The sequence below is a fragment of the Solanum lycopersicum genome, chromosome 1, assembly GCF_036512215.1.
Source record: "Solanum lycopersicum chromosome 1, SLM_r2.1".
Classification (NCBI taxonomy): Eukaryota; Viridiplantae; Streptophyta; class Magnoliopsida; order Solanales; family Solanaceae; genus Solanum; species Solanum lycopersicum.
In genome coordinates, this window is record NC_090800.1 from 89,561,886 (window position 1) to 89,574,045 (window position 12,160).

The 12,160-nt window shown below is 32.5% G+C and overlaps 1 protein-coding gene and 1 non-coding gene across 2 annotated transcripts; one reads left to right on the forward strand and one right to left on the reverse strand.

The window, feature by feature from the left end:
• Positions 1–3,798: 3,798 nt before the first annotated feature.
• LOC101246094 (chaperone protein dnaJ A7A, chloroplastic-like) lies at positions 3,799–10,378 on the forward strand. The gene is made up of 8 exons (XM_004230501.4): positions 3,799–4,067; positions 4,855–4,969; positions 6,650–6,791; positions 6,892–6,949; positions 7,504–7,546; positions 8,878–8,926; positions 9,013–9,093; positions 9,188–10,378. Exons 2-8 carry the CDS (start codon positions 4,863–4,865, stop codon positions 10,043–10,045), a joined length of 1,338 nt encoding a protein of 445 aa, XP_004230549.1. The 5' UTR covers positions 3,799–4,067; positions 4,855–4,862; the 3' UTR covers positions 10,046–10,378.
• A 541-nt stretch (positions 10,379–10,919) lies between these two features.
• TRNAM-CAU (transfer RNA methionine (anticodon CAU)) lies at positions 10,920–11,004 on the reverse strand. The gene is given in 2 exon segments: positions 10,920–10,955; positions 10,967–11,004. It is a non-coding gene; the product is annotated as a tRNA-Met (tRNA).
• Between the last annotated feature and the right edge of the window lie 1,156 nt (positions 11,005–12,160).

Here is a 12,160-nt window from a genome sequence, read left to right on the forward strand (position 1 = left end):
GAAATAATAATACTAAGCTTATAAAGAGTTAATCTTATTTTGAACTAAGTAATGAGAATTTCTAAGAGGAGATAAAAAAATATCATTGGTACATTGTTTTTAAAAATGGAATGAAGGCAAATATGTTGTTTAAAAGTTTTTAAATTTATATTTTAAGATCTATAAGATTTCCTAAATCTTTTTTTTTTTACAATTTAATATCTAAAAAAATATCCTAAATCATTTTTTATATATATGTATATAATGTGTTCAAAATATTTAAATTAATCTAATTTTTTATAGTGTAATAGCATATGAAGGTAATAATATGTAAAGTAGTACTGAAATCCTAAGTAAATGCATTTACTATAGCAAATAGTAGTATTTCCTTGGGTTTGTTTAAGATAGGAAATCAAACATAATCAGATATTACCCTTTGTAATTGTAGGTATAATAAAAATGCCTATAAATTCCCAAAGCAGTGATTAATTCACAAAAAAAGAAATACAATTGAGTGATTGAGTCCATTGGAATTTGATTACATGGGTAATGGTGAAAATTCGGTGTTTCAATAAATATTTTTGAAGCGAATTTCGGATGAACATATCAAAAACACTTTGGATACAAATTTAAAATATAAAATTTATAGGGCGTAATTGTAGTATTTGGGGCCTAAGTTTCAAGAGTAAAAAATAGAAGCCTGATACGTAAAAATGTATGTCCTAGCGCTTTTTATATTTTTTCTTTAAATTTTTTTTAATCGTATTTTTATTATTGGTGTATGATATTTCTCGAATAGTAATTGTAATTTTTTTCCTTCTTTGTTGGTTATTAGTATCTTTCTCAAATAAAAATTATAATATTTTTTCTATATATTATAGGTTATTTATTAAAATTTATTTGTAAAATAATTGAAAGTTTTAATTTTTGCTTATCATCTTAATAATAAAATTATAAAATTGAGTATAAATGAGACTTATCCCGTAGATTCATAAGAATTACGTTGATTATTAACTTAATAATAAAATTATAAAATTAAATATACATGAGACTATGCCTCGTAAATCCACAAGAATTATGCCATATCTTGAGACTTACATCTCGCCTCATATGGTATAGAATGTTTCACCGCACACCCAGACCTTTTAAAACATTAGGGAAGGGAAGAGGGAATAATATTCTTTTAATTAAGGAAAAAGGATCAAAAATACCCCTCAACTTTATTTTATTAGTTGACTTTACCCCTACGGTTAAAAGCAAGTTAATTTTAACCCTGTTGTCAATAAACTTAACAAATATATCCCTCATTGGATGGAAATCCCCAATAAAAAAAAATCACCCAATTTGACTTAAATTGTCAAATTTTAATTCGACCCGACCCATTTGATAATATAACTCATTCCCTTTATCAATCTACTTTTCTTACCGGTGAACCTGTAGAGGAGCTGGCTTAGGCCTCCGGCGCTTACGCTCCGAGGACTCCACCTGCATGGAGATCGCTACTTAACTGACTTCTTTTCTTGTTTCAAAACTTTGTTCAGTTATTGGATTATGCACATAAGTCAACAATTTGCTATTTCATTTTCACATAATTTTAAATACTTCACAAAAACACACTCAGAGAAAAATAGCTTTCCCAATTTCACACTCTTTTTCGGCCATTGCAGCCCAATTTTGTTTCATCATTTCACTTTGAATCTTTAGTTTTCGTGTCCCTCAATTGAGATCTGCAATGGTTTAGGAAGTTTTTTCGACTCCAATGGATTGTTGTTCATAAGAGTTTCTTATTATTTGATTTATTTGGGATTTTACAGTTTAATTATCACTATTATTAGATTTTAAAAAGTTGCTTGAAGTAGTATTATTGTTAGCTAGATTTTCTTGGCTGCTCACTTAAAGGATGAAGAGCAGTGGGAGAGTGGTTTTGGCGGTGGCGGCGAAGGAGATTTGAATAAGGTGGTGGCTTTGGTGGTGGTGATAGGGAAAATAACAAATTTGGTAAAAGAAATGAGTTTTATATTATTAAGTGGGTCGGGAAGGGTTAAAATTGAGTAATTTAAGTTAAATTGGGTAATTTTATTGATTTGGGGATTTCCATCCAAGGAGGGGTATATTTGTTAAGTTTATTAACTGCAGGGGTAAAATTAACTTGCTTTTAACGGAAGGGGTAAAGTCAACCAATAAAATAAAATTGAGGGATATTTTTAACCCTTTTCCCTTTAATTAAATTGATACTCCCTACGTTTCTATTTAGTTGTCACAATTTTAAATTTTATAGTGTCTTAAGAAATCAGGTAACTTTATCATTGTATCCTTATTAGTATTCTCTTGAAGTCAAGTTATCAATAAACAAATATGAATTAATTTATTTTGATTAATTATTTTAATCAATGGATCAACTAAATATTTTCAAAACTGATAATTTTTAAAGGTAAAAAATAAAATTTAAAAAATAATATTTTTTATGCATTAGTTTTATGAAATAATTAATATTGAAAAACATTTATTTTCGGTAAAAAACAACAATGTAAAGAACGGAAAAGTGCTACAAGTTAATGCAGCATTGGTTGGGCCATTCTTGCTAGAGAGTAAGCCTTGAACTATGCTGTAGGAGAGGAAATGGCCTAATGAGACATTTTTTATGGAATAAATAACCAAGTAAAAATGCAAATATGTTTAAGTGTTTGGTAAGCTATTTTTCACATATAATTATCGAGCCTATTAATATCATTAAACTAATTTTTATGATCGAAAAATAACTCTTCTTTATACTTAAAAGAATAGGCTGTATTGTCAATTATTTTTTGATATTATTGAAATATAATTATTTTTCAATAATTTCAAGATGTCTTTTGCGAAATATGTTATTCTTTTCGTTCACTTTTACTTGTCACAGTTTGACTTGACATATTCATTAAAAAAATGATTAATGCTATATATATTTTATCAAATTATCTCCTATTAAATGATGTCTAAGAAAGCAAATTGAAAAATAATAATTTAATGTTGAGGGTAAAATATGAGAAAAAATTGTCATTTCTTAATAAATCAAAAGTGACAAGTAAAAATGAAAATCTATTTTAGTATTAAGTGACAAGTAAAAGTTACACTGACAAGTAAAAATGAAAGTCATTTCTTATTTTTTATTTGTTTTTACTTGTCACTTATTCTTAAAATCAATTTTTTCATTTTTGTCATATAAAAAAAGACAATTTCTTTTTTTTTTTGTATTTTACCTTCATAATTAAATACTTTTCTCTAATCATTTTTCAAGACTTGGTACAAAACGTCATTTAATAGGAATATCATTATAAAATATTATATCAATAATTATTTTCACTATGAGTATGTCAAATCAAATTGTAGCAAGTAAAAATGAATAATAATACTTGGAGTAATTGTTTCTCTTAACTTATGTGAGAATTTCAACTATACAAAAATTATAATCATCAGATCGTAAAATTAATATTTTCATCTCTTTATATTTGATATCAAATAATATATGCGCTTTTATTACGCAAAAAGCATATACATTCGAGACTAATTCTTCAAATAAGTGTGAGCTAAGATTTATGGATAGTTTCAAAAATTTCAACAAAAATTATACTCGTATTTTAGAAAATTTTAAAGTAATTAAATATATTACATTATATATTTATTCTCTACTCGATAAATATTAATATAGACTAGAAAGTTTTTTTAAATTTTGATTTTAGACTACCTATTCTATGCTTGAGTCGAAAACTTGAAATGAACACGCATATTATTTTATTAACTATTTCGTAGTCTAATATAAATATTTACGTGATAAATAAATAAAAAGAAACAGCGAGAATGGGCCAGATATTTGTTAGGGCGCAGACAGAGAAGTTTAAGATGTGCCGTTTTACAGCGAACCAATATAGAAGCCTAATGTTAGTGGTACAAGTATAACTAGAGATAGAGCCTCTTCTCGAATCTTCTCTTTCGGAGCCTCATCTTCCCAACCAGACTTCCTCCATCAATCCTTTCAACCACCACACAACTACCGCCGCCGTTGCCGTAGCGGCGCGTAAACATCGCAAAATTCCGGCCAATCTCAGTGACAGGTCTGCTACAGACTTCAGTCTTTTTGTAGGTTATTAAACTATATCTGTGTTCGGTAAACATGTAAATTGAGCAAACATATTTCTGGTCTACCTGTATTGACTAATTTTTTTATTTATTTTTTATATGGGCGACAATTTCTATTTCTGTTATACTATGCTTTGCTCTAAAAATCTGAGCATTTGCATATTTGCTTGATAGAGATTATGTGTCTAATTTTGTGTTTTTCATTTGATTATGTGTTGATATGAGTTCTCTAGGGTTCTTGTGTTTCTTGTTAATAATTACCTCAATGTGTAAAGTGGAAGCTTGTATTGAGCTTCTTGAATCTTTTATCTCCGAACCACTGGGAACTATAAATGACATCTAATTTCGATCTTACCAAAAATATCATGTAATTTTATCTTACCACAAATAACCAGGTGTTGGTGCAGAGTAATGCTTATTTTTGGGGTGGGGAGGGTTGTACTTCTCTATAGAAATATTCTTGGCTTAATTGATTATTACTCCACCTATAAGGAATAATGAAACAGTGCAAGATTGGCTGTCGAAGTTTCTTTGTATGTAGCGGAAGATTCTTTATTACTTTCAATTATTGTAAATTATGGTGGATCTTTTCCTTTTGTTCATCTTCTCTGGATAAGTAGAAAGACGTTTTTAAAATCTGTCATTTGCCTTCTGAATGTAGTCCTTTTTATTCTACAACTACCTTCCACGGAGTGTCTTAAGTGGAAATAATTCAACTTTCAATGTGTTCCTCAATTAATGTGATGCTTTTTGTACTTGCAGTATATTAGATGGCAATCATACCTTGTGGAAGCACATGGGTTGCCCGGTGGGGTGTTCAGCCTCAGTCTGTGCCAAAATTTCCTGTTACAAATAAATTATCAGCATCTCCATTTTGGTGAGTCATGCTGGGGCATTTTTGAACATGAATCACTTATTTGTTGTATAAGAAATATGATTTCTTTGGATCTGGAAATGTTTCTGTATTACCTGTGACAAACTGATTTTAGGCCAACTATTTTATATGGTATATTTGAGTTGAAATCAACACAAATTATTAAGTATTATATTTACGTGGTACTCCCTCCGTCCCTTGTGGCACCATTTTCTTTTCGATCAGTCCAAAAAAGAATGTCATATTTTCTTATATGTAAGTATTTAAAGGTGCAATTCATCTTTTACCCTTTGTTGTCCCACTTAATTTTAAATAGTACTCTAATACATTTACGAGGAGAGAGAAAAGTGAGTCTACTTTGGAAGGACAATTTGGTAAACAATTCAAAGTCCTTCATTTATTTCTTAAACTCTGTGCCGGGTCAAATGGTGCCACATAAAATGGGACGGAGGGTGTAATTAAAAAGAAACACCGAGAATGGGCCAGATATTTATTAGGGCGCGGGCGCAGGAGTTTAAGATGTGCTGTTTTATAGCAAACAAATATAGAAGGCACCCCAAACCCTTTTGCCGAATATGTTCTTTTCATTTCAAATTCTCGTATGTTGTGAAACCATTCTTGTGGACCGACTTTCTATTTAGTATGCTTGGTTAACCTCACAGTCTCATGTCTAATGTATTATCTTGGATTTGAACTCTATATATTTTTAAGTCATTTATGCAACCTTCGCTTGCTAAAAGCTTAACGTAATTGGTGATACAATTTAATTAGGCGAGGGAGATTTTTTCGGCCCTCTTCTGAATAAGGATGTCTAACATCTTGAATTGGTACATGTTTTAGTTATGACTCAGAATTTTATGTATGCTGTAGATTTGAACCTACAGCACTACATGACAGTTACAAGAGTAATTTCTTGCATTAACCATTTAGTTTTGACCTTGATAGAAAACTGTCCTACAGTTCAACTTTAAGAAGCCAGAACAAATGATTGTGCCATTAATGTTTACTCTTCGGAGATTAGCAGTTTCCATTGACAAATGTAGTATCCATATATGGAATTAGACTTCCAAGTTCCACCTATAACTTTTGGATACTTCTGGAGTTCTAGTGTAGTGGTGATTATGTAGTGAACAAAGGTTGGGGTTCCATGATGCATCTCAGTAAAAGTTGATGCAACAGTGTCATATGAGGTCTGTATGAAGGATGAAAGTTACATATTGTTCTGAATGGTATAAGGTGAAAGATACAAATTGACTTTGAAGAGTTTCTGATTTTTTCTGAAAAAGAATCTATAGATATACGTAAGTGTAACTTGATGGTCCTACGTCATACCCATAAATCATGTCTGTTTGTGTTAACCACAACACAGTCATAATCCCCGCTACTATCTAATGAAAGACAAACGAGACGTTGATCCAGTCCAGCCCCATGGCTAGTCCACAAAGAAATGATGTAACTGGAGAAGGGTAAAGGGATGAATCCATTATTAACTGAGGTTCAAACTTTGCACCAGCTAGCTCTCGGGGATTGCTCGGTTATCTAAAAGAATAGTCAAACCATTTACATCTAAGAAGTATATGAAATTGGAATGGTTTCTAACCCAAGAGACGATTGTCATATGTACCTGCTTAGCCAGCAGATGGCATCTGCCCACACTTATTGACCTTGTTATTGTCTATGCAGTTTCTCAAGCAAGATAAGGGCATTGGCATCCCCAAATTCAACCCTTTTTTGTCAAGAATCCCTGCAAGCACTTTTCAGTTCAGTATCAAACAAGAACCACTATCAACGAAGGGGGACCAGTATAGTTGTTAGAGCTGAAAAAGTAAGACGCTTTGCTGATATTGAGTTGCATTTATGTTTGTATGTGAGTTTGTAAATATATAGCATAGTAAAGCTGGTTTAATGCTGGTACATCTTCACAGGATTATTATGATGTCCTAGGTGTATCTAGAAATGCTAGCAAATCAGAAATCAAAAGCTGTGAGTACATTCTTCGCTCTTTTCTTTTCTATTTTCTGCTTTCAAGTTTCCTCAATGAAGTTCATTCTAGCTTCTATTTGGTTCTGTATAATGAACCTTTATGGCCAATCTCTTTATTTTTTAAGAGATAAGGTTCTGAATAGTGTATTGCTTTCTTCATTTGATGCTGATGGTGAATATTTCTTCAATTGTTTTTGTGCATTGATTTTGTTTTGGTAGTAGTGGTGAGAATCAGAATATCTGGTATATAATGTGTAAATAAGAATTATCCTCCTTGTTGGAAAGTTATATCTTCTTTATATGCAATTTCAAACTTGGCCTCCTGAAATTTGGTCTCTCTAGAAACTTTTGAAGTTAGAGAATTTCAAATTTAGCATTGTTACCTAGTCGTTTACATATTCTGTCTTCTAGAATTCGCTAAATCATTTATGTCTTTGAATTTTGACTGTAAATTAGAACTACTTATAGAATGCTCAAGAATTCTGTAGTTGAAAAAGATACATTCATCATCGCATTCATGTTATTTTTCTGATCAACTGTTTTTTCTTGTTTAGCTTATCGAAAGCTTGCAAGGAGTTACCATCCAGATGTGAACAAGTGAGTATAGTCTCTGGAATTTTGAGATGTGATGCCTTTTACTATGATTTTCTTGTTGAAAGATGCTATAAAGTAGAATATATTGGATTTTCTCAAGCTTTATAGTCACTTCTTTATTTTGTTGAAGAGCCGTGTTTTACCTACTCAAGCTCAGAACGATTGAATCTTTTCACTGATTTTGCTCATAGTACCTGGAAATTTGAGATTAAGATGATTTCTACTATGGTCTTATTGTTGACCCTTCAGGGTGGTCCAGTGGTTTGGGCTTGGGACTTCCATGTTGGAGGTCACAAGTTCGAAACCCCTTGGTTTTGCTTCTGGGTCTAGCTATCACACCGGGTATGCCTAGTGCGGGTCACCTCTCCTGTGTGGTTTGCGAGCTATTGCATAGGAGTGGGGATTTTAGCCGTGCGCACCCAAAGGGTAGCGGCGGCTGCGGGTTTCCCTTGTCATCAAAATAACTATGGTCTTATTGTTGAAAGATGATATAGAGTAGCACATACTTGGCTTTTTCCCTAGCTTTAATTTTTTTTTTGTATCTTGTTGTACCTGCTCAAGAACATATGATTGACCTCTTTACGAACTTTGATTTTCCTTATTTTGTGCGGAGAATTGTGGAAACTAGAAAATGAAGGTTCAGACTTCAGGAATAGTTATGGCAGAAGATGAATGAAGAATTTTGGAGTGGATATGTGAAATTGTGAATTTACCATATAATAGCATATCTTGTCTTGATTTGTTAATCCAGGTTATATGTAGATTTTTTTTTGAGTGTGTAATTATTTAAAATGCTGCAAGGAATTGCCATGGTATTTGTCTCATCTTTCATTGAATAACGACATTATTTGAGGCCTTTCTGTTTATGTTTCTGTTTTATGTTTGAACTACATGGAAAATCAGCAGAACATATACATATTCTTCCATCCACAAATTATATGAGTATTTGGTCACTGTAAATGACCCAAGAAATAAAAAAAAACTTCTCTCAAGATAGAGCATAATAAAAAAGCATATCATGTTGGGGTAGCTAGTAAGCATATCAGTGAGTATTTGGTCACTGTAAATGACCCAAGAAATAAAAAAAACTTTTCCCAAGATAGAGCATAATACTGGAAAGGTCACACTAGCTGATGATAAGTAGTTTTCGTAGAAATAAGCATATCATGTTGGGGTAGCTAGTAAGTGTTTATTAGTTGAACTTACAAGCTTTAGTTTCCTATTGACATATTTAAGTGCATTCATATGAAGGTGCACTGTCATTGTCGATCTATATTTTTTTTCTTTACAGCATGTAAGATCTTTATATGTGCATTCATTTTTCCATATTGTAGAGAACCTGGAGCTGAACAGAAATTTAAGGAGATCAGCAATGCGTATGAGGTATAGTTCTTCTTCTTGGTGCTCTTTGTTGACCATAATGGAGAATATCTCAAGCACTTCTTATGACATTTAATGTTCTGCAATAGGTTTTGTCTGATGATGAGAAACGTTCCATATATGATAAATATGGGGAGGCTGGTCTTAAAGGAGCTGGTGCGGGCATGGGGGTGAGAATTTCTTACTTTATAAGAAGATATAACAATAGTAGCAGATGGTCATCTTACCTAAATAATTTTTTCGATTGTTGTTCTTTATTCATAGGATTTTAGCAACGCCTTTGATTTATTCGAGTCTTTGTTCGACGGCTTTGGTGGTATGGGTGGCATGGGTGGTATGGGAGGTAGAGGTTCTCGGAGCAGGGCCACAGAAGGTGAAGACCAGGGCTATAATCTGGTTTTGAATTTCAAAGAAGCTGTATTTGGGGTTGAGAAGGAGATTGAAATTAGCAGGCTTGAAACTTGTGGTACCTGTGATGGATCAGGTGCAAAACCTGGGACTAAACCGTCGACCTGTAATACTTGTGGTGGGCAAGGGCAGGTTGTGTCCTCAGCAAGGACCCCACTGGGTGTTTTCCAGCAGGTGACAACATGCTCTTCTTGTGGGGGGACTGGAGAGATTTCTACTCCTTGCGGCACCTGCAACGGTGATGGCCGAGTGAGGAAGTCAAAACGCATTAGCTTGAAAGTTCCACCTGGTGTAGATTCCGGTAGCCGTTTAAGGGTTCGTTCAGAAGGTAATGCAGGAAGGAGAGGTGGACCCCCCGGAGATCTTTTTGTCATGATTGAAGTCCTCCCGGATCCAGTATTAAAACGGGATGACACCAATATTCTCTACAATTGCAAAGTTTCTTACATTGATGCGATATTGGGTACCACTATGAAGGTTCCTACAGTAGATGGGATGGTTGATCTAAAGATTCCGGCAGGTACCCAGCCAGGGACAACATTGGTGATGGCCAAAAAAGGGGTGCCATTCCTGAGCAAACCAAACATGAGAGGGGATCAATTGGTGAGAGTGCAAGTTGAGATTCCAAAACGGTTGAGTAGTGAAGAAAGAAAGCTCATAGAAGAACTTGCCAATCTAAACAAGCCTAAAGCTGCTACCAACAGCAAGAGGTAGTTTGTAGCTAAAGCAACCAGGTTGTTTTATCTTTCTAATACTTCCAATGATCAATATTCTGGTATGCTCTACCTACTGGCACACCGATATTAATGTTGATTCCTTGAACTCTACATAGTATAGTCGTAGACATAGACAATTTTGAGGTTTGATTTTGTGTTATGTACTGTACCTACACACCAGTGAAATGCTGGAAAAGATCAAGAGGGCTGAGCTAAGATTGTTGATGTCTCAATATTTATTCTATATTTATCATTTTCTTGTCCATCAAGAACTGATCTGAGCTTACTTGTAAGCTGTATTATTTAATAACCACTTCCATATTTTTAGTTTCGTGCTTTTCCAGCAACCCCAGCTGAATTTAATTTCTGGTGATACTGGTTCTGTTTTGATTTTTTCGATAATCTTCAAGTAATACTAATTGAAAACATAAAGGAACTGAACTCTTCCTGCCCTTTTCTTCATTTTGTTTATATGAGAAGGAAACAAACAACTAGTAACTTTTGTCCTCCCTGCCCAAAATGAAGGAGAAGTTGTTGTGCACATTAACATGGATCACTTAACTTTTACCTCACAAGCTAATTCGCGAGATGAAGATTAGTTAATTAACAAGGTGAAGAGTTGCAGATTGGACTTTAGTCTCTTTATCCTCCCCGACGTGGTGAAGGCATTGCACTGTTTTTTCAGTAGTAACGGCTGCCACAATATATGACGGAGAATGCAACTACCAGCTAAGAATTGGATAGAAGTAACAATGATTTCAGATATCAACGTTATTTTAGCTGTGAGGAGAGAAAAAAAGCGTCTGTCATCTGGTATATGTATGTTGTAGATGATGGGTGATAGGATATTATTTAAAAAAAGTGTTTGTTTATGGGGTGAGAGAGGCTCGAACTCTCGACCTCAGGATTACTCAGAAGCTATGAGACCTACGCGCTAGCCAACTGCGCCACCACCCCTGTTATTGTTTATGTAGTTGTATTTTATTTATAAATTTCTTACATCTTATGTGGAACAGTCTGGAGTTGTTAAAAGACAAAATTTTCTGCTCATGTGATAGCCCAGATGTTGAATACATTTTCTGGTTTAATTAACCAGAACATTTGTATTAGTAGAAAGAAAAAAAACAATAATATATATTTACCAGAACATTCATTATATTATAGGAAAACGAAGACGGGTGGATCTACGTACCCCGAGAATAGAAGCTAGAGAACCCAAGTCTGAAGAAGAGTCTTGGTTCGAAGTATAGGGAGAGAGGGATATAAGGGAAATATACATAAAAATATATTACTAATAAAAAATATTTACTATTTATAGCAATAATTTTTTTTTCATTTAATCACTTTTAATTCATTTATATTACAAGTTTAATACATATTACAAAGAACAATTTATCATTTACATATAATACAAGTTTTGATGATAGTTAATACATTTATCAGACATTTTAATACACTTATAATATAATATGTCAAATTTTTACCAAACAAATATAATATATTTCAAAAAACAATTATAATTCATATAAATTGCATACATAATTTAATTTTAATACATATAGCAAATTTAATATAATATTGCTATAAATAATAATAAATAAAAAATATAGCTAAAATCTATAATTATTTATTAAAATGTATCAATTTACGCAATTTTTTCTATATATAATGTGCGGTGAAATCAGTGAGAGAGAATATTTGTTGTTGTTAACGTTCATTACAAAAAAAAAAAAAAAAATCATTCTCTTACGTCTGCTTTTGTCTATTCTATGGGTATCTTTCACTTGTGAGTTGTGACAACTCACGTTTCTTGGTACGCCCATAAATTGTTTAACAGGAAAATATTTTTATTAGAATTTTTTTTTTGACGTTTTGTTATTGAAAGATAGAAATATTCTCCTTCAAAAACAGGAAAATTAAAAATAATTATTTTCCAACAATTATTCCCGTCTAGTTTTATAATATAGCTAACAATTTAACATTATTATTGATCTGTACTACTCAAAAATCACAGTTCAACAGTGCCAATTGTTAATATAATAATTGATCTTAATATATTGTATTTTTTCCAAAAAAATGTATTCACTCACCACTCAAATTTCAAAACACAAGT

Bases quoted from the DNA above. Each gene is read 5' to 3' on its own strand.
- LOC101246094 (XM_004230501.4), top strand. From the start codon at position 4,863: ATGGCAATCATACCTTGTGGAAGCACATGGGTTGCCCGGTGGGGTGTT. The intron at 6,950-7,503 runs GTGAGTACATTC...TTTCTTGTTTAG, and splicing joins CAAATCAGAAATCAAAAGCT to CTTATCGAAAGCTTGCAAGG. The intron at 7,547-8,877 runs GTGAGTATAGTC...TCCATATTGTAG, and splicing joins TACCATCCAGATGTGAACAA to AGAACCTGGAGCTGAACAGA.